At 42.8% G+C, this 21,708-nt stretch overlaps 1 protein-coding gene across 1 annotated transcript; it reads left to right on the top strand.

Annotated features, from left to right (window-relative positions):
* The first annotated feature begins 2,207 nt into the window (after positions 1–2,207).
* Positions 2,208–4,963, top strand: LOC136502177 (uncharacterized). Its single transcript, XM_066497648.1, has 5 exons — positions 2,208–2,313; positions 2,585–3,248; positions 3,990–4,158; positions 4,262–4,426; positions 4,521–4,963. Exons 1-5 carry the CDS (start codon positions 2,208–2,210, stop codon positions 4,899–4,901), a joined length of 1,485 nt encoding a protein of 494 aa, XP_066353745.1. The 3' UTR covers positions 4,902–4,963.
* The last annotated feature ends 16,745 nt before the right edge of the window (positions 4,964–21,708 follow it).

The following is a 21,708-nucleotide window of genomic DNA, read 5'->3' as shown; positions in this document are numbered from 1 at the left end:
TGCCTTGAACCTTAACGAACCATACATCCAAGAGTTCCTGTACTCCATCTTTTACAACAACAACAAAACAAACATTAAAGGACTACTTATTCAGATATATATAAAAATGAATCAAAGTAATAATTATTTGAGAATAATTGTATATACCTCAGATATATATGAATATAAATCTAATATAATTACATGAAGCATACAAACACACCATGGTAGAGGAAAATTAATTAATGGCCTATTTATCCATAAATAATTAAAATACATATTTATTGATTACAATAAACAATTTCAAAGACAACAATTAGCAATAATTATACTTTACCCAATATCTTTCATACAAACCCTAGTCCAATTTTATCAAACATAAATTTACAAAAACAAAATTAATAAAAAAACCAAACCCTAGATCTAGATCACATGCACATGAAACATCCATAAAACTAACTAATGGTTCACTAAAATCAAGAAACATGGACCAAATAAGGGTATGATCTTGTTCCCCTCCCTAATTTACCCTAGTACATTTAAAAGTTGGGTCTAATTTGCTCATAAATAGCTCAAGCACCATAGAAGAGAGAGAAAAACAAAACTCTAATTACTCACTAACCAACCATTAAAACTTCAAAAAAAAGTGTGGAATAGCATTTTCTTACCTTCTACAACCTCTCCACCAAAGGATTTGAGACCAAAATCTTCCCCCTATAGTAGAGCAATTTTTGGGAGGTGCCCAAGGCCTCCCCACCTTTCTTTCACGGGTTGGAGTGAGTGACTCGAGGAGGAAGAATGTGCTGCTTCTGTTTTATATAGGGGCCATTTGTAGGGGCGGCTGGTGATTGAGCCGCCCCTACAAATCGGAGCTATAAATACGGAGCCATTTTTAGGGGCGGCTCAATCACCAGTCGCCCCTACAAATAGCATTTTCAGGGGCGGCTGGTGATTGAGCCGCCCCTAAAAATCAGACCCCATTTGTAGGGACGGCTCGTATCACCAGCCGCCCCTGCTGTTCCATTTGTATGGGCGGCTGGTGTCTGGGCACCCGAACACGTCACTGTAGGGGCGGCTCCATCACCAGCCGCCCCTACAAAAAAATCGAACCGTTGCTAAAAATCGTTTTCTACGTAGTGTCTATACATAGAAATGTTTATTTTAATGCTATTGTTACGCTAGTTCCGTAGTTCGTATAGAATGGAATCATCAATAGATGGTACATTTCTATGTCATGCTGCCACAGGAATACCCTAAAGTACGTGTTGTGCCATGCATCTCATCATGCCAAGACTCTAGACACGTCATCGGTTGTGTCGTGCAGGTCATCGTACCAAGATTGTAGACGTGATTTATCATGTCATGTTACGATTTAGGCCTGTTTGTTTTTCTTATAATCTGATTGTTGATGAAAAAAAAGTGAGAACCCCACCAAATACTTCGATTATTTCAGAATCTTTTGTCTGCGCTTCAGAACTTTGAACTAGCACGATAAAAAACCAAGAATCGAAAAAATCCCCGCAGTACGATGATTATAATCAAATTGATTATAAACGATCCCAAACAGGGTCTTAGTCTGTGCCAAAATGTTGCGTGGCTCCCATTAACTAACCCTAAAAAAAGCTGTTGTGATCAATACTTTCTAAATAATCATTTCAATTTCATCACATAAAATTTATAAGTAATTAAATCATCTTATATATATAATAATTTCAAAATATGTGAACCATGTCTTGTCACTTGTGATCTTGTGAGACCTGGGCAACCTCATGCTTTGGACCTTGGGTAATTGTCTAGTTGTGACGTCAGATTCCAATCAACCCAAACAAAGATTAAATAGAGCGATGATTGCGGATCCGAGCCCAAGGGTAAGCAAAGCCTGCCTCAGTGCGCGCCACCGCCGGCCGCCGCACCTCCGCATCTCATCTACTGCTCGCGCTCTTGTTCTATGCAACGACGCCGGCCTCATCGTTGTTCTCTTCGATTCATTCATCAAGAACTGCGTTAGGTTTTGCTATCGTCGCTGGTCGATCCATGTGAGTTGATTTCTACTATGAAATTGTCACTTCAATTTTGTGTAGAGCAAAAATTCTTTTGCCGTCTCCATTATTATTGGTTCTTGGAAAATACTAGTACAGTACAACAGATAAGCGACTGTTGCATGATTTTCCCCTTGAGCTTGTTTTTCCTTTTAATAACAACTCCTAACCGTGCTTGTCGAACGGCAGATGGATTCTTCAGTGCCTAAAAGAGAGGGCTCACCATGTCAACAAGGTGTCGATTCTCAGGCTGCCAAAGTAACGAGACATTCAATCCCAGAACTTCCAGAGGTATGTTGCCTTAAAATGCTGATGATGATGGAAGAACTATCAGTCATGATCTTTATACCTGTAATTGGGCATTAATGACACTGTTGAGGAAAACTTCTTTCTACAATGCTGAATTTACATATACAATGGTTACCTTCTACTACACCATCTGCAGCACTCCTTGTGAAACCATTACCCTGTGTTTGGTTCTACTTCTTTGTTTCTCTGGTCGAAGTAAGAATTTAGCTTTACAACCCACCATATATAGATTTTATTCTGTGTTTTGTGCATGCAAGACATCTTTGGCCACATACATTGCCTAATGACAATGCGTGAAGCTGCTCGTGCTGCTTGTGTGTCTCGTGCCTTTCTACGTTCCTGGAGAGGTCGTCCAAATCTGATCTTCAATGAAGATATGATTGGCTTGAAGACAAGTGCGTGCCGCGTCAACTTCTGCCGTGAAATTGACACCATTCTCAGGAACCACTCTGGCATTGGCGTGAAAATATTCAAGCTTGTTTGCCGTCGCATGTGCGAAGTCGATGATACCAGTCGTTATCTTGACAGTTGGCTTCAGGTTGCTGTTAAACCAGGGATCGAAGAACCCACTCTCATGGTGTGTCACACCAAGACAGAGTACAACTTCCCATGTTCACTTTTATCTGATGGGATTCGGAACTCAATTCGGTACCTTAAACTTCGTTGTTGTGGCCTCCATCCCGCACCTGAACTTGGCCCCCTGAGGAGCGTAACAAGTCTGTGCCTGCGCATTGTGAGCATCAATGGGGATGAGCTAGAGTGCCTTCTTTCCAACTCGCTTGCTTTGGAGCAGTTGGAGCTCATTTTTTGTTCAGATATAATAAGGTTGAAGATATCTTGTGCCCTGCAGCAGCTTACCAGCCTTCGTGTTTGTCTATGCTGCAACCTGACAGCGATAGAGAGCAAGGCTCCAAACCTCTCCAATTTCCTCTTTAGAGGAAACACAAATATAGAGGAGCTCATCGCAGACGGAGGACGAAGAGGGCTACCCGTCAGGCTTCGGTCCGGTCGACCTCGCAGCGGATGCCTGCCCCCCTCAGGTGCCGCTGCCCTTGGGCAAGGAGTTCTGGATGTTCAGCAGCATTCAGTTGCTGACATTCCGCGCTTGATCCGGGAGAGGGTCTGCCTGCCTCTCCAAACTCCTGTGCTTCGGGCCCAACCCACTGCAAGTGTGTCTAGGAGGAGTACGCGGTTAGCTGCTAAGCCTCGGGCGGCCAACTCAGCCCTTCAGGCACAACAGGTTCTTATGGTCAAGATGGGGCTCGCGGTTCCAGCACAGCTGTCGACTCTACAATGAAGAAGTATAAGTCCATCTTTGCTGAACCGCTTTCGGAGTCCGAGCATGAGGCCTTCAAGGTCCTATTCCAAGATAACGCATTCCTGGATGACTTCGTCCCGGAGGTTGACACGCTTCTGGCCGAGCCACCGAGCATGATGTTGGGTGGGTAGGGAGCCTGTAGCCCAGCTGGCCTTTGACTGGGCGTTGGCAGGTTTCCTGCAATTGTGGTCGCCTTTTAGTCCGTTGTATTCCTCAGCCTCTTTCGGTTCTTTTTTTCTTGTTTGTGTTCTTGGTCCTCCTCCTCCTCCTCTTTGGTAAGCTCGGTGCTTACCATTGATGTGGTAGCTTGTAATGTTTCTCTACTTCCTCTTAATGAAATACGTGTCTCTAGGCACGGTCTCGAAAAGAGGAAACACAAATTTCTCACTTGGGGAAACATTGCAAATGAAGAAGATGGACGTGGACTGTCCAAATGCTGTCCATTATGCTCTTACCGAGCTGCCTTCCATTATGCCAAATCTTGAAACTCTTGTCATAGGATCACCAACTGAGGTATATTATCTAAATTTAAGGTGTTGTAGCCTAGTGATAAACACACAATACACTAGTCATCTTGTGTATAATGAATCTGAGACATGACATATTCATTGTGCAGGTGCCCAATACGCCAATGCTGCCTACCAAATTCCTCTACCTCAAGCACTTGACCGTTCATTTGATATCGACATCAGGAATGGCGCCCTTTCTCCCGCCATATGACTATTTCTCCCTGGTTTCTTTCCTTGATGCGTCTCCTTCCTTGGAGACTTTGATGTTAAATGTAAGACGTTCTTCATTCATTCCATCCTGTGCAAACATATCTGATGCCTCTGTTGGTCCACTTAATTCAATCATATTATCCTTTTCACCTTCAGGCGACTCCATGTCGTATGAAGCATGAAAATTCGACTCTTGCAGATGCCTCACATTTGAGGCACATGCCTGAACACCGACATGGCTGCCTGAAGAGCTTTAAGATCAGTCAATTCAGCTCTGAGAAGAGCTTGGTTGAACTAACGTGCTATATTCTCAAGAATGCGGTGTCACTCGAATGTCTTACACTGAACACCAATCATGGCCATCGTAAGTGCCATCTAGAAATATATGGAACGTGCACTCTCACGACAGCTGATAGAGGGCTCTTGGCTATCAGAACATACATAGAAGATAAAGTTCCAGGTTCAGTCAAGTTGACTGTTCTGGAGCCCTGCAGCCGGTGCCATGGCAGAGGTCACTGTAAATTGTGCAATGTATAATTGTTTCGATTTAAGTTTAGATTAAGCATGCTTTGTTTCTTGAACCATCAAAACATACATTTGAGGATAAACATACATATTCTATCATAAATGTTACCGTAGTCATGCAATATACATCCATTTCAGTTTGATTTTGCAATTTTGATATAGTGTGTGTTTGGCACGGCTCCGCATGCACTGCTCCTTCGCCGGAGCGGGAGCCTGGAGGCCGAAGCGCTCCACATCCATATTGTAAAATGGCTCCGGCTCCTCTATTCGGCATCCAGAAGCACTCCTCGCACGCCCATTTAGGCCCTCTTTGGCGCAGCTCTTGGGGGCTCCGGCTCGGCACTGTAGCAGGAGCCGGAGGAGAAAAACGAGCTTCTCCGGCTCCTCCTCTCCCCAGTTTATTTTCTGCCTCGATTTCCAAAACAGATCTTACTACAGTGTCACTACAGTGAGGTCACGTGTAAATACGAGGTCACGTGGACCCACTGAAGCTATCACGCATCAGGACCGGCATGTCCTCCATTTCTGCAGGGCTCAAGTCTTCGACCCTCCGAAAATACGTGAGGGCGAAGCCAATCAAAAAAGCCTAAGGGCTCAAAATTTTGACCCTCCACGAATATGTCAGTGCGAAGATAATCGAAAATCCGAAGGGCTCAAAAACTTCGACCCTCCGAAAATACGTGAGAGTGAAGCCAATAAAAAAGACCAAGGGCTAAAAACTTCGACCCTCCAAAAATATATGAGGGCGAAGACAGTCGAAAAGCCTAAGGCTCACAAACTTCGACTCTTCGAAAATACGTGAGGGCGAAGCCAATAAAAAAGCCTAAGGACTCAAAACTTCGACCCTCCAAAAATATGTGAAGGTGAAGCCAACCAAAAAAAAGCCTAAGGGCTCAAAATATCGACCCTCCAAAAATATGTGAGGGCAAAGACAATAAAAAGCCCAAGGACTCAAGTCTTCGACACTCCAAAAATACGAGAGGGCGAAGCTAATAAAAAAATTCTAAGGGCCCAAAACTTCGACCCTCTAAAAATAGGCAAAGATAATAAATAAGCCTAAGGGCTCAAGCGCCGAGTGGCTCATTTTGCCAATTCTAGCCCCCTCGCCTAAAAAGTATGGGGGTTAGCGCCAAAGTAATCTAAAAGCTAGCGCTAAGGGCCTCATTTCGCCACTTTTAGCCCTCTCATCCTCATCAGGTCAGGAGATACTTCGTTACTTCTCGCCTGAACGTGGTCAAGTTTCTTTTAATTAGTTGCAGTGTGATACTTGCTTCACATTTGCTTCTAAACACTCACTTTTTCTCTTGGGTGTCGAGGATGTTTTCCTTTTTGCTGGTCCTCACACCTTTTGTAAGTACACTTCACTCATCTTATGATGTCTAACCATTTTTTTATATAAGTGGTTAATCTCATGTTCATGCTCTGACTCTCACCTTTATTAAGTAAATTATAAGCTTCACACGATCATAGTCACCAAGGTGACCGAATACCAGCAACAAATTTAGTTGCTCCAAAGTTAAGAAAAATAGCCTACTATTCACAAGTAACGTGAAAGCTAGCAATTCTTTTTAGACAAGGCCCATCTTTTGCAGGATTTGCTTATCATATATATAAATTCACATTTCTTTTTCACGTAAATGCATCCATCATATGCATCATCACATTCATCCATAACATCCATTCATCGCATGAGCCGAAAAGGGTGCCTTAGCATCATAAGGCTCCTCAATATCGGCAAAATACAATTAATGAGATCAAAACTAGGCAACAGCCGCAGAGAACCACTTGCATCCATTTTGATCTCTGAGTACACAATGATTTGATAAGAGCAAAATGACTTCGCGCTACCAAAAATACATGCAACTGAAGCACAATGATTTGATAAGAGCTACGAGAGTTCGCGTTGCCAAAAATATGAGCCACCGAAGCAGAAAGATTTGATAGAGCTCAGTAACTTCGCATTGCCACAAATACATTCAACAAAAGCAAAATACAAATCTAAGTTTTTGCAAAATTTGTTTTAATTAATTTCACAATCAACACCAGCGTCATCAGCTAAGCTTTCACCAACGTCTTGGCAAGGGGCTTCACCATTGGCGACACTGACGCCAAAGTAATATAAAAGCGCCGAGGGGCTCATTTCATGACTCTGTGCCCTATCACCTCAGAGGTATGAGGGTTGGTGCCAAAGTAACCTAAAAGCACCAAGGTGCCCATTTTGTGACTTCTAGCCCCCTCGCCTCAAAAGGTATGGGCGTCGGCGCCAAACTAATCTAAAAAACACCGAGGGTCTCATTTTGCGACTCCTCACCCCTCACCCCAAAAGGTACAGGGTCGATGCTAAAGTAATAAAAAAAGCAAAGGGACTCTTTGTTGCTGCTCACCCATTTGGCCCCCATAAAAAGGAACTAGATAAGACACCAAAGCATCCCATCAGAGCACTCTTTGCAAGAATTGCATCTTTCACTCTCGCTTTCGCTCCCCACTTCTCTGTTGAAAGTTCGGCAACCCATTGTTTGAGACTTTGGCCAAGTTACGGTGAGGGGCCCCATCATTGACTTCGACGTCATCAACTACGCCTTCTCTAACATTTTGGCGAGGGGCTTTGCCACTGACTTTGGCGAACTTGACACTAACCAACCCAACATTTTTGGCAAAGGACCTTACCACTGATTTCAACGTCACCAACAATGCCTTTGCAAACATATCGGTGAGCAGCTTCACCACCAACTTCGGCTAACTCGACTTCACCCACGCCAACCTATCGTTGAGCGGCTTCGCCATCTACTTCGACGTCATCAACTACACCTTCGCCAACATATCTACGAGGGGATTTGCCATCAACTTTGGTAATCAACAATACCACTTTTGCCAACATTTCGGCAAGCGGCTTCACCAACGACTTCAGCGTCATCAACAACGCCTTCATCAACATTTTAGCGAGAGGCTTCACCATCGACTTTACCTTCATCGGCAATGTGTTTGCCAATGTCTCAGCGAGGGACTTCGACTCCAACTTTGACATCATTGACTACACTTTCGTCAACATTTTTGCAAGGGGCTCTGCTATTAGCTGCGGCGTAATCGATGTCACCCTCTCCACCAATTTAGAGGAGCAAGATCACCATCAACATCTTTGACTTCACCTTCACCGACATTATGGAGCAGAGGGATTGCCATCAACATCTTCTACTTTTCCTTCGCCGTCAATTGGGGTGGGGGATCTCTATCTATGACATCTATGACATTAACCACGCCTACATAGTTTACTTCAAGCATGCGAAAGAATTTCTCACAAGCTTCAACCAAAAGGGGCTAGCGAGGAACGCATTGTACAAGCAGTCCGCTAGAAGAAAAAAGCTTTGCCTGGCGCCCGCGAGTGAAAGCTTGAAGACATGTCATGATCATCTACAACTACCTCACCTACGTCGGCTACTTCAACTACTTCGACTACGTCAATGTCTTCAGTGAAGGCTCAATTATGAAAAGAAGGTATCAAGGGCTCACGACCATATGAAGGAGAAAGGTACCAAAGACAAGGTCATGGAGTCTCAATTGAAGGTTGACACCGAAGACTAGCTAAAGATAAAACCATCCATAGAATTTCTCTGTATAGACAAGAGCTGCGCGTTGGGATTGAGTTGTAATTGGGCCACGCTTAGTTGTATTCAGCTATTGGGCATTGTACTTTTGATCAAAACCAAATAGTTGAGGGGCTACTGTTGGGGATGTATTATATGTTAGCGACTCCCGTTAGTGTTTCAAAGGCTAAATTACATAGCTTGGGGGCTTGTAAGATAATATTTAGGGCCCATTTATAGCCCTTAGAGGCTCTTTTGTAAAATACTAGCCCCACTATGGCAAATAATGAAATCCTTCCCTCCCACCTTCCTTATAAAAGGGGAGCAGGGGAAGGTGGAGGCAAGGACTCTAGCTTCTCACTTATTTGGCTCCTCTCTTTCTCTCCACTTGCTCTCTCTCTTATGTTCGGTTGCAAGACCAACATTTCTGCTTGCTGCTTTCCCTTACCTTCATTATCGAAGATCACCATGATTAGCGATCCACTTTTATTTAAAGGGGCTCATGATTTATTATCTTGCTTGTATAGAAAGGGGCACATGACAAATTCTGAAGTGTACATTTATTTGGCCATTTGGGTAGTCTATCTGGAAGCCGACATTAGAATGTAGTTAGCCCGTGATCATGACATTATCGACGTTAGGCTGCTTGGGTAGTTTTTTTTTCTGAAGTGTACATCCTAGTTCTGCTCGACTGGATGCTACTGGCAATTTAATATAAATTGTGGTTACCTATTATTTTATCGACTTTTATGTCTTTAAAAGAACTTTGTTCTATTGTTGTGTCCAATACAATGATCTCTGTTACCTTGCTGGTTTTCTTTGTTTTCTCGGTTAGGTTGTTGTACCAAGAGTCGCGAAACACATAACATCTCAAGCACTGTACCAATTCATCATTCCACAAAGATAAGCCCTATATCACACCCATCACGCCTCCAAGGTCTAGGATAAGGCGCTCTCAAACTGAAGCTTACGATAGCTTGTAATCCTCCAGCCCTTCTTCACTTCAGGATCAGGGCAGACTGAGTAGTGGCGGGGGACCTAGGGCTCCAGTCCCTGACCTGGAGGTGTAGCGCGGGTTGGGGAGCTACTCCTTCCCTTAGACACATAAGCTAACGTCTACAGCACAAATGAACAATGAATAAAAGTTTAAAAGCTCAAGATTCATACAATTGTCCACCATTCATTCAAAATTGAATTTTTCTTCAAATCAAAACCAAACCAGATTGGGCCTCTGATTTTCACTAAAAAGTATTTTGTAAACGGATAGTGATTCCACTAACCAATAAAATCCTGAGATAAAACGGGATGGCCACTAAAATCCAAATCAACTTTAACTGACTATCACATTAGGTGAGCTGCTGGTTTTGTGATAACCATGTCAGATCAGAAAAAGGTCTAAAAGAGATCGAATTGGAACAAAAATGTAGGCTTATTAGCTCAAGAGTCGAGAGTAAAATCGAAGAAAACAAACAATCGATCATGTAAAATCTAGACTCCTTAGTGTATTATATCTAATTTTGCGTTCTCGACAATTCAACAATTAGATGCAAAGAAAATTTTGAGAGAACGACAAGCCGACAACAAATTGGGATAAGAATAAGAAAGACAAATCAAAATTTAATGAACCACTCAATTGTTTACTGATATCTGCATTATACACTAAAATTACTGCATGGGGTCGCTGGTAATAAATCACAGAACTATAGTGAAACAACTTTCTGCCTTACTGAACCACTACAAAACCATAACAGGTTCACTCACTCTCTTGCTAACCGTAACTCGGTCTGTCTAAATCTTTGATCCATAACATCCAATATACAAACATCAACCATAGCACCAGATCCAAAAGGAAATTCCAATAAATAATGGTCAACTTAGATTAGACATGATCAATCAAGGCCAAGCAATATCCTTCAGTTAGTTAGTTCAGAAAGAAATTAAACATAGAAAATTAGAAATACAACTACCCTTCCCTCTCGCGTAATGTGGCAAAACCACCCAAATTATGCTGGCCCACATGCACCTATCATTGTCCTAAAGACATCTGACTGCAGCACACGGGAGCCAGATAATCCGATAGTATGTCGGGTGTCCTCGGGGAACCCCGAATAATCCACATTTTACAACTCACATAGGATCAACAATGGAGTTACCACAACATTACAACATTTGATACAAATATTATTCATCAGAGTAAAGCGCAGAAGATTTACAACATAAGTTATAAAACAAGTTCAAGGACCTTTTAAGTAACAACTTAAGTTCGAAGAGATAAGTAGAACTACAGAGAGCAACTTAAGTAAAGTACCTAAGATAGAAGGGACAATCAGATCATGTCGAGCCCACTGACATGACCTTGATTAGCAGCATAAGTCAGGACCTACAACAGGGGTTAACAAACCCTGAGTGCATGAGGGTACTCAACAAGACTTACCCAACTAAAGAAAATACTCCAAGGGTATGCAGGCTTAAGGGGATACAAGGTAAGTCTGAAGCAAGAATCAAGATTATCTTTTATAGAAAAGCTTACTATAAGTGTATCCTTATTTTCAATATTTTAACTCAAAGTAAGCCATTATAGATATCCAATTTGCACCTGATCTAAATCAAGCACTTAATTAGGCATCACATCTCTTATTTGTGGTCATAAGTACCATGTTCCATTGATTAACTATGATGATGGTGCGAGAATCAAGTCTCCTGTTACCGTAGAGCAAACGACGATTTGAACCGATTAAAACCCAGCTGGGGATTCCCAACCACACGACATATGCAGGTCCCGGACCTACATATATCAACCATTCTCTCGGTTCCTCCAAAACATGAACCGGTCCGCACTACCTGGGAGTACAGTACTCCATCGCCTTGCGTCGTCTCGGACGTTTCCGTTGGGTGGGTACATGCTACTCCCGCCATCTCCCACTCCCAGTGCACGATTGTCTTTTCACATAATGGAATAGCCGAGGTACTCAGGCTTACCGTGGTATGTGGTCGGTACTGCAAAAATATCTTGATCCAAGGGCCAACAGTGAATGGTCCTTAATCGACATAGGTAGAGCACTACAACGAGACACCTTTCGCGGTGCAAGCCACCCGCCCGGTCTCATATTATCTATATCCATATTTCAATACTTGTAACTGATTTAGGTACCAACTCACATGACGAAGCCATCATCCCTCAGGATAATTCCTGAGTAAAGAACCATCTCGAATGATGAACTCATCACGCGACTCTTTATAGTTAAGCAGGGCTAAGCATCAACTAGCCTATTACTACTAAAGGGTACCAAGGAAAGGTATTGGAATACCAAGGTAAGTCATGCAACAATTGGTATTCAACCAATTCTTATTTACTTAATGCACATATTATAGGACTCAAGTGATAAAAGTATTTGTAAACAACAAGGAAATGTTGTATGCTCCGGGGCTTGCCTGTGTTGCAGGGAAGGTCAGAATCATAGAAGAATCACCGAAGTCAAACTTGGCATGAACGTCACTGGAGGAAGAACCTTCTCTGAAACTTGTTCGACACGAACCTTCTCACTCACGTGCACTACACGTAATAAATGATGCATGTTTTAACATGATGCATGATGATTGGCACACAAGTGCAGGGATGAACTCAAACAAGATTAAGATCTTTGAGTACAACTTTCCTTCACGGTATAAGTAATGTTATTACTCACAAAACATGTTTTAATTATTATTAAACAAGTTGATTATGGATAGAACAAACAAATGAATAAGTTGCCAAGGAACAGTAGGGTTTTGGTGCTCCAAGGACTTCAATCAATAGTTAAAAGTCACCAAAATCATTTACTCATTTTCTACCTTATTTTAGTATTTATTTAAACATGGGAAAAGGTATTTAAACACATTTAAATTAGATGGACAAGCTAGGATTATCAAAACAGTCCCAAACTTTTTGTGGAGACAGGTATTAACACATGACATTTACACAAAAAGTTTAATAATTAAAGGATTATTATTTTGGCCTACAAAAATCATACATATAGCATTTTTCTATTAAAATATGTAATTTTTGAGCATAGCAAAATTACTGAATATGTCCAACACATATATTTCATGGATAGAGTACTTCATAAAAAGGTACACAAAAATTTTCATAATTTTATCACACTTATATAATTAGTTATGAATTGAACAAGAATCAACACTATTAGCATTTTCTGAAAAAGAAAAAGGATAAAATCCTTTTCTCACTCAACTCTCTCTCACCCACGGTCTCTGACAGACGGGGCCTAGGGTCAAACCCGAGCTCGCCCGCGCTGACCACGGCCACACCAGCGGGTACGGTGGCTAACTCGCCGGCGACGGGGATGACACCAACGTGTCCCCCACGACCTAGCGCATCAATCTAGAGTACCGATTGAACAACTAGGGCACAGCAGTGAGCTCAACGCCGGCCATGGAGGCACGGCGGCGCAGTGCGCGGCGGCGTGGCAAAGGACCGGCCGTTGTCGGCCCTAATCGGCTCAGATAAGGTTCGGAGCACGCCCAGGAAGCTCACCGAGACTTGTTCAGTCTGGTGGATGAAGCGGAGACGAGATGGAGCGTGCTGCCGACGGTGATGGCGAACGCGGCGGCACCAACCGGCGAAAATGGCGGCGTTCCGGCGCTTGCTGTGGATTAATGGAGGATCGGGCGAGCCTATGAGCACCACAGCATCAAGATGAAGCTGAAACACGAGAGAAGGTAACCGGAGGTGAACCCGAGTGGTCCGGCCACGGAGAAGACGATGGCGCCCGGTTGTTTCCGGTGGAATTGAACAGCGCGAGCAGGCTTAGATGATGCTAAAGGAAGAGGCGAAGCTACGGTTGGGAGCTATTGGACGGAGGCGGTAAGACGATGGCGAATTTCGCCGGCGAAACCGAGGTGCTCGGGCGGCTGAGAGAGGGAAAGAGAAAGACAGGCGACCGGCGCTCGGTTTTTAAAGGCAAGAGCGACATCACGGCTTTGACAACACCTTTTCTTCATGGACGGACGCGCGCCCAGCCACGAGAAGCATCGTGGAGGCGGCCAAATGGTGGACGGCAATGAAGCAGACTGCCCTCGCCGGTGCTACTGTTCATGACTGACAGAACTTCTTCCACCCTCTTTTTCTCTCGACTTCGTGCAGAAACTTGTCAAGATCCAATAACAAAAGTTGTTCATCTACATTAGGTCTTCAACTTCTATTAAGGAATCAACATCAAAATCTCAATGGTTTGATAGATATTGAATTTTAAAAATAGATACATGCAAACTGAAACTGAATTCAGTTTATGCTTTTCAAACACAGATTTGATTAAGCATTTTTAGGTAATTAATTAGTGGTTCATTATTGTTTAAAAATCACAACCAACGGCTCATTAGCAAAGTAAAAGCAACACACCAATTCATGGACTAAAAGTTGCACCAATTTTATTTATGAAATTTGTTTATAAAAATTCCCAAAAATTGAACCCATTCACTGTTTTTGGGGACTTAGCCATTTTGGTTAAGTGCTGAATCCAGTATTGAATTCAATTTTGGAGATCAAGTTTGAACATGTTTCACTTGAAAACATCACTTAACTTTAATTCTATTCGAAAGTACATACTTTATACTTCAAAGTTTATTTTGGAAAATTTTTAATTTGTTTAAGAAATTCTCATTCCAAAAATTCACAAAGAACCTTAATTGATATTAAAGTTAACATTTCAGGTAACATATAAACACAACATATGCAACATATACATGCTATAATTGAAACATGAACTGCATTATGTCATAATGATTAATGATTATGCATGATGATGACATGATCAAAATTTTAATTACTTTTTAACATCTAGGATGTTACACGTAACTACCCCTTCCCTCTGGAGTGATCTGTTATGTTCTGCATAACCACTCCCATCTTATCCTCAAACTAAGAGCAATTACAAAAGTAGCATAAGGGCCATTTCACGATCTGTTTTGAAAAATGGTGTTTGGCAAAAAAAAATAGCTCACAATAGTCATTAAGTTGTTGGTGAAACTATGCCGAACAGGCCCTAAAAGATCTTCACCATGGTATAAGCTTCAAATCCTATTAAGGCCCCATGGACATTAGAGATTTAGAAGATAAATGACACTTAATTTCAGCTTGCCACTCGGTTCGAGCTGAGTTCATGGACAACCATGAACATACCCCTCTTGACTATTTTCACCGGTTTGGTGCATAATTTTGGAGGTGTAAACATATGTATTACTAAGTGTGATCACATGTTCTAGCATCTATATCATGTATAGGCTGCAACTTTTGTATTGGTCCAAGCCCAAGTTTATACATAACTTTGAGAAATGTGCTTGCCAACCTGTCATTGTCAAACTAACACCTCTTTGAGTTCAAATTTGGAGATCAAATTGCAGTCAAACATCATCACCAACACACCTAGTATCTTCTTCTAGGTGTAAAGTATATTTTTCATTTTGTGATCAAGTTTTATTGTTCAACAAAATATGGAGAGCGTGACACGTCAACCTTGCAATGCAGGCTGGCATCAGCACTTATGAAAGTTTTTGAGTCCCTTAGGAAATTGATTTTTTTTCTTCAATCTTTGAGCTTCAAGTTAACTTGTTCAACTGCCAAATATTCATCAAGATTCTACGCCACATGAAAGTACATGACTTCTACTTTATTTTTCTCATTGACATATTTTCAAGTATTTAATTATATTATCATTTAATTGGATGATCAAAAGTATATTAAGAAATTAATATGAAACTAGGTCCTTTGTGTATGAGTTGGATCAACAGTTTCATTGTCATTTGAATTGTCTCGGTTCTCACATTCCCCCATGGCATGTGGTTTTGCCTGTATGAACTACTCCAAATTTGCAACGGAAGTGTCAAGTGTGTGACCGAGCAGCGCTGCTCTAGTTTTCAAATGAAGGCAGGAATGCCAATCAAGGTCAATGCCTCCATCTCAAGTTTGCACACAAGTCGTTCATGTCCTCCAACCGCCTGTTTTCAGAAATGGTTTTTTGCTGAGTCATCCCTCTACTCCTGTATCCAAATAACATCATGGTAATCTAAGTCCAATAGAAATACTTCGAACTAAAATAAATCTCAGACGAATTTGCATGTGTCGCTGTTATGAACAGCTAAACAAGAGGATAACTGATCAATAGTCTGAATATTCCATTATTAACCAGAGATCAGAGATGATGGCAACAAATATAATTGAATAAACACAACTTATAAATGCTCTCATTTGATAGTAGAACATTACTTCAGAAGGGAGACGTTGACATTTTTATTATACTTGCATTTGCTCACTAGCAACTTGTGCCTATCTATTCTGCTACCACCTTTCTGAAATCCATGAATTTGGCACCTCTGCTGACCGCCGCTGCAAATTAGGAGGCTGCTGATTTTGACAACAGAAGCTACAGTGCATGTCACGCAAAGGAAACCAAGCGAAATCAGAGGCCTATATAAATACCCCCACTTCATTGCCATGTTCCACATCATACCCAAGCATCAAACAACAGAATTCCTTTGGTCCTACAAAGATAAAAAAAAAGGCAGAGTTTGTTAGGTCTTTAGGATCATCTAGGTGTAGATTGGAGGGTGGTTTCAACTCTGTTTGGTTCAAATTTACCTAGAACAAGATGCAGAGAGGGAGAGAGAGAGAGAGAGAGAGAGAGAGAGAGAGAGAGAGAGAGAGAGAGGTGTAGATGTAGCTGACCATCAGGCTTGGTGGAGGAAGAGCCGCCCATGGCGATGTCGGTGACGGAGGGTGTCGAGGAAGGAGAGGCAGTGATGTCCGGCGGTGGTGTGGACGTCGGGCGTGGCGCAGAGGCGGCGGTCAAAGGCGGTGGGGCTTCCCGTCGCTCTGAGCGCACCCTCTAGATCGGATTAGGGCTATAGGTGGGGTGTTGGCGGCTGCAGTAAACCTCGTACCGAGTGCCCCGGCTCCCACCTCCTCTTTATAGCGCTGTGTGATGGGGGCCCACTAGCCATGGTTCGCCTGGACGCCCCCGATCAGGGCGCGGATCAAGTCCCCGACTCGGTCATTGGACCGAGTCGGGACGAGATCAATACTAACAATCTCCCCCTTGATCTCATCTTATAACTTAAACTTATGTACTTACTTCTTTTTCTCGTTTCATCCCAGATTAGTGCATAGAGCGTGTCTTATCATAACAGTTAGTACTATTAGACTAACAGCTACAATGCACCTCTCTGTTTTGAAACATATTCTTAACTAGGCCCTTCTTGTCCAGGAATCATAGGTTTTCCCGTAAACCCATGTCGGCTAAGCGTTCTCTGAACACATTGGACGGTAAGCCTTTTGTAAGCGGATCCGCAAGCATCTTCTTTGTTCTTACATGCTCAAGACTAATGGAATGATCCCGAACTTTGTCTTTCACAACATAAAACTTTATGTCAATGTGTTTGGCAGCACCACTTGACTTATTGTTGTGAGCAGAACATACTGTTGGCTCATTGTCGCAGTATAACTTGAGTGGTCCATGGATGTCGTCAACCACTTTCAACCTGGGTATGAATTTCTTTAGCCAATTCACCTGCCCCGTGGCCTCATAACATGCTACAAACTCGACATACATCGTAGACGATGCAGTGACGATTTGCTTTGAGCTTTTCCATGAAATAGCTTCTACTGCAAGAGTGAATACATATCCTGATGTGGATTTTCTATCATCCACATCTTCCGCGAAATCTAAATCTGAATATCCCTCTATCTGTAAGGAATTAGATCTTCTATATGTTAGCATGAGGCCTTTTGTGCCTTGCACATAACGCAAAGCTTTCTTTACCATTCTCCAGTGTTCTATTTCTGGATTACTTTGATATCTGCCAAGTATTCCGGTAACAAAAGCTAAGTCAGGACGTGTACATACTTGAGCATACTGTAAGCTTCCGACAGCTAAAGCATATGGAACCGCTTTCATTCGATCGATCTCATATTGGTTCCTGGGGCATTGGAATTCCCCAAAACTATCGCCCTTGACTATAGGAGCAGGTAAAGGCTTACACGCATGCATACTATATTTTTTTAGAACCTTTTCTAAGTATGCCTTCTGCGATAATCCTAAAACCCCCTTTCTTATATCTCAGTGAATCTCTATTCCTAGAATGAATGAAGGTTCACTGAGATCTTTCATATCAAAATTTGAGGACAAGAACTTCTTTGTCTCCTGTAGTAGATTAATATCACTACTAGCAAGTAGGATGTCATCCACATACAAGATTAGGAAAATAAATTTTCCATTCTTGAACTTTGTATAAATACAATTGTCCTCCACATTCTCTTTAAACCCAAACTTCCTTATAGTACTATCAAACTTTAGATACCACTGTCTAGAGGTTTGCTTTAATCCATAAATGGATTTCTTCAGGTGGCATCCCATACGTTCTTTTTCTTCCACAACAAAACCTTTCGGTTGTGCCATATAAACATTTTCATCCAGATCCCCATTAAGAAAAGCCATCTTTACATCCATTTGATGTAGTTCTAAATTGTAATGTGCTACTAACGCCATTATGATTCTAAAAGAATTCTTACATGATACTAGAGAAAATGTCTCGTTATAGTCTATTCCTTCTCTTTGTGTGAAGCCTTTTGCTACAAGTCGGGCTTTGAATCTTTCCACATTCCCTATGGAGTCGTATTTTGTTTTGTAGACCCATTTACAGCCTACTGTCTTGGCTATTTTAGGAATTTCTTCTAAATCCCAGACTTTATTGTTACTCATGGATCTCATTTCATCTTCCATGGTTTCAAGCCACTTCGATGAGTGAGCGCTTCTTATGGCTTCTTCAAATGAGGTGGGATCACCCTCCATTTAAAATTCTTCACAATCATACACTTCATAATTATCCTCCATTTGTATTTTCTCCCCACTAAGAAAAAGATGTGTAGTTTCATCAACCCGATCGAAATTATAAACCACTAGGTTTCTCCTCCACTTTTTTCATATAAGGTTTCCTTTCCCACTTGGGAGAGTGTGCATGCATATATACTCCCTCTATCCCAAAATAGAAGTCGTTCTCGCTTCCCGAGAAGTTAATTTTTTTTAACTTTGACTAATTATATATAAAAGGATATATTAATATATATAATACATAAGTAGTATCATTAGATAGATCATTGAATATACTTCCATAATAAACTTATTTGGAGATATAAATATTGCACGTATTTTCTACAAACCTAGCCAAAGTTGAGAAAGTTTGATCTACATGCATCCCATAGCGTCTTTCTTTCTGGGACAGAGGGAGTACAAACATCGGTATATGTATTATACTATAGGGAAATTATTTCCTACTCCGTGGGAGTAGTTACTCCCATGTGTATATCTCTAGATTTAGTGGGTTTATGACCCAATGAAGAGTATGTAGACAAAGTATATAATCATACTGGATCATCTAGGGTAGTATATATGTGAAGTATGTAAGTATACATAGAGTATATTGTTATACCTATTTTTATATACTGTTATAAGGTATTATAATAATATATTAAAAAAATATGAGCTCTTTTGAAAAATTTCACTAGTAAGATTTATAGTATCTTAAAATGAGTATATAAAGATACTCAAACTGATAAATGAGTATTCACACATACAGAATATGATTTATTGAAGATGGGAGTAACTACTCCCCGGAGTAGGGAAAATGTACCCTTATACTATATATAATCACTGTTTATCTGTATAGTCGTTTAGCCCGTTAAACACTCGGTGTGTGTGATTTTTCCACTTAATTAGATTGTTTGTTTCAGTATTTTTTTTAGAAAATTGGTTCTATAGCATTGAAAGATGGCAAGAATCGAAAAATACCATCAAAAGAGCTCTATTACCTAAAATACCATCGAAAGATGGAAACATTATATGAGAATAGCATTCCGTCACGTTATGTCACGTTTGGAGGTAACGGCGTCCATCTCCACCTGCTGGGAGCCTGGGACGCTCCTTCTTCCTCCTCCGTCCATCTACTGCTCACTGTCCGGACTGCTTGCAGACAACCAACATGTGAGAGACTGCATGGCGCTTGCTTACCATCACCATTAGCTAGCTAGCTACGAGCAGAGCAGAGTAGCGGCGATGTTGCTAGTGGTGCTGTGCGCGACCATGCTGTCGCGGTCCAGGAGCGGCGCTGTCGTGCAGTCGTGCGGCGCCGGCAACCTCGTCGCGCTGCATGGGTTCTGCGTCAGACAATGGGTGCTACGTCTGGAACGGAGTGATGTGCGGCAAGGCCGAGGCAGCGGTCGCCATCGTCGGGCTGGCGCTGCCCAACTAGACGCTGTGGGGGCAGGTGGCCGTGTCGCTCGCCAGTCTCGCCGCGCTTCGGGTGCTCAACCTCTCTGACAACGCAATCCGTGGTGCGCTGCCCATGGGTATGCTCTGGCTCCAGACGACCAGACCCTTGAGGTGCTCGACATTAGCGCCAACGTGCTCGCCGATAGGCTGGCGAGAGTCCCAGAACGACGGTGATCGACCTCCTGGGCCTCTTGGTGCTCCGTGTGTTCAACTTCTCGTCTCTAGCGGTGTGCATCCTGCGGCTCTCGATGAACAGCCGACGTGTTCCCTCTCGGGTTCGAGCAACACCGGTCGCTCACCGAGCTCTCCCTCAATCTAGTCCCTATCGGCCGCCGCCGCCGCGAGCATGAGCAGCAGTAGCTCACACGACGACGGTGACTTTGACGAGCCATTTTCCCTATGAATCATTGGCCTTGGCACGAACTCTGACAAGCTGAGGCAAACCGAGGTGTGGGCGCGTGGCTAGCACGGTTCGCGAGCGGGTGCCCCAACCTAAGATTCAAGTTCGAAGGCATCGTGGATGGTCCAGACTCCAGACAGTGGCTGCCATGAACACATCAAGGTCGACAGCGACACGACCGTGTGAAAGGTCCTAATGGCTAGAGGGGGGTTGAATACCCTAATAAAATTTCTACAACAACACTTAACAAAATGGTTAGACAATTATGAGACGAAGCAAGTGTTGCGCTAGCCTACTCAAAATGCAAGCCACCTACCACAGTTCTAGTTTAGATAGTGTCGATTCACAAAAGAGCTATGACACTACCCTATGTTAGTGTGCTCTCAAAGGCTAACTAAAGAGCTACACCAACCAAGCAAGCAAGCTCTCACAACTAGCTACACTAAAGAGCTTGTCAACTAGTTTGCGGTAAAGTAAAGAGAGTGACCAAGAAGATTATACCACCGTGTAGATGAATGAACCAATCAATCACAAGGATGAATAACAATGAAGACCAATCACCTTAGAATCAATGATGAACACAATAATTTTTTACCGAGGTTCACTTACTTACCGACAAGCTAGTCCTCGTTGTGGCGATTCACTCACTTGGAGGTTCACGCACTAATTGGCTTCACACGCCAAATCCTCAATAGGGTGCCGCATAACTAACACAAGATAAGGATCACACAAGCCACGAGCAATCCACTAGAGTACCTTTTGGCGCTCCACCAGGGAAAGGTCAAGAACCCCTCACAATCACCACGATCGGAGCCGAAGACAATCACCACCCTCCGCTCAACGATCCTCGTTGCTCCAAGCCATCTAGGTGGCGGCAACCACCAAGAGTTACAAGCGAAATCCGCAGCGAAACACGAACACCAAGTGCCTCTAGATGCAAACACTCAAGCAATGCACTTGGATTCACTCCCAATCTCACTATGATGATGAATCAATGATGAAGATGAGTGGAAGGACTTTGGCTTAGCTCACAAGGTTGCTATGTCAATGAAAATAGCCAAAGATATGAGCTACAACCGGCCATGGGGCTTAAATAGAAGCCCCCATGAAATAGAGCCGTTATACCCCTTCACTGGGAATAACACGGGCTGACTAGACGCTCTGGTCCAACTGACCGGACGCAGCTCCTCAGCATTCGGTCGCCCAATGGCGGCCACGTGTCCCCTACGTTCAACAGTAAACATTTGATCACAACAGTTAAAATGTTGACTGGACGCTCCGACAGAGCTGACTAGACGCTGGACCCTCAGCGTCCGGTCATTTACAGTAAGGGTCCAAAACATGTTTTTGCCGACCGGACGCGTCTGGTCAAGCTTGACCGGACACAGCCCAGCATCCGGTGCTTAACCCTAACCAGTGTGCCAACCGACAACACGACCGGACATAGCCCTTCAGCGTCTGGTCACAGAGCGACCCAGCGTTCGGTCAGTGGACCGACGCCAGCGTCATCGCTGTTACACCTG

Source organism: Miscanthus floridulus, chromosome 13 (assembly GCF_019320115.1).
Source record: "Miscanthus floridulus cultivar M001 chromosome 13, ASM1932011v1, whole genome shotgun sequence".
In the NCBI taxonomy this organism is placed as follows: Eukaryota; Viridiplantae; Streptophyta; class Magnoliopsida; order Poales; family Poaceae; genus Miscanthus; species Miscanthus floridulus.
Note: the sequence above shows the minus strand (reverse complement) of the source record. Positions and strands in the feature narration are given on the sequence as shown.

Coding starts and splice junctions, on each gene's coding strand:
- LOC136502177 (XM_066497648.1), top strand. CDS start 2,208: ATGGATTCTTCAGTGCCTAAAAGAGAGGGCTCACCATGTCAACAAGGT. Junction 2,314..2,584: donor CCCAGAACTTCCAGAGGTAT/GTTGCCTTAAAA, acceptor TGTGCATGCAAG/ACATCTTTGGCCACATACAT. Junction 4,159..4,261: donor TCATAGGATCACCAACTGAG/GTATATTATCTA, acceptor TTCATTGTGCAG/GTGCCCAATACGCCAATGCT.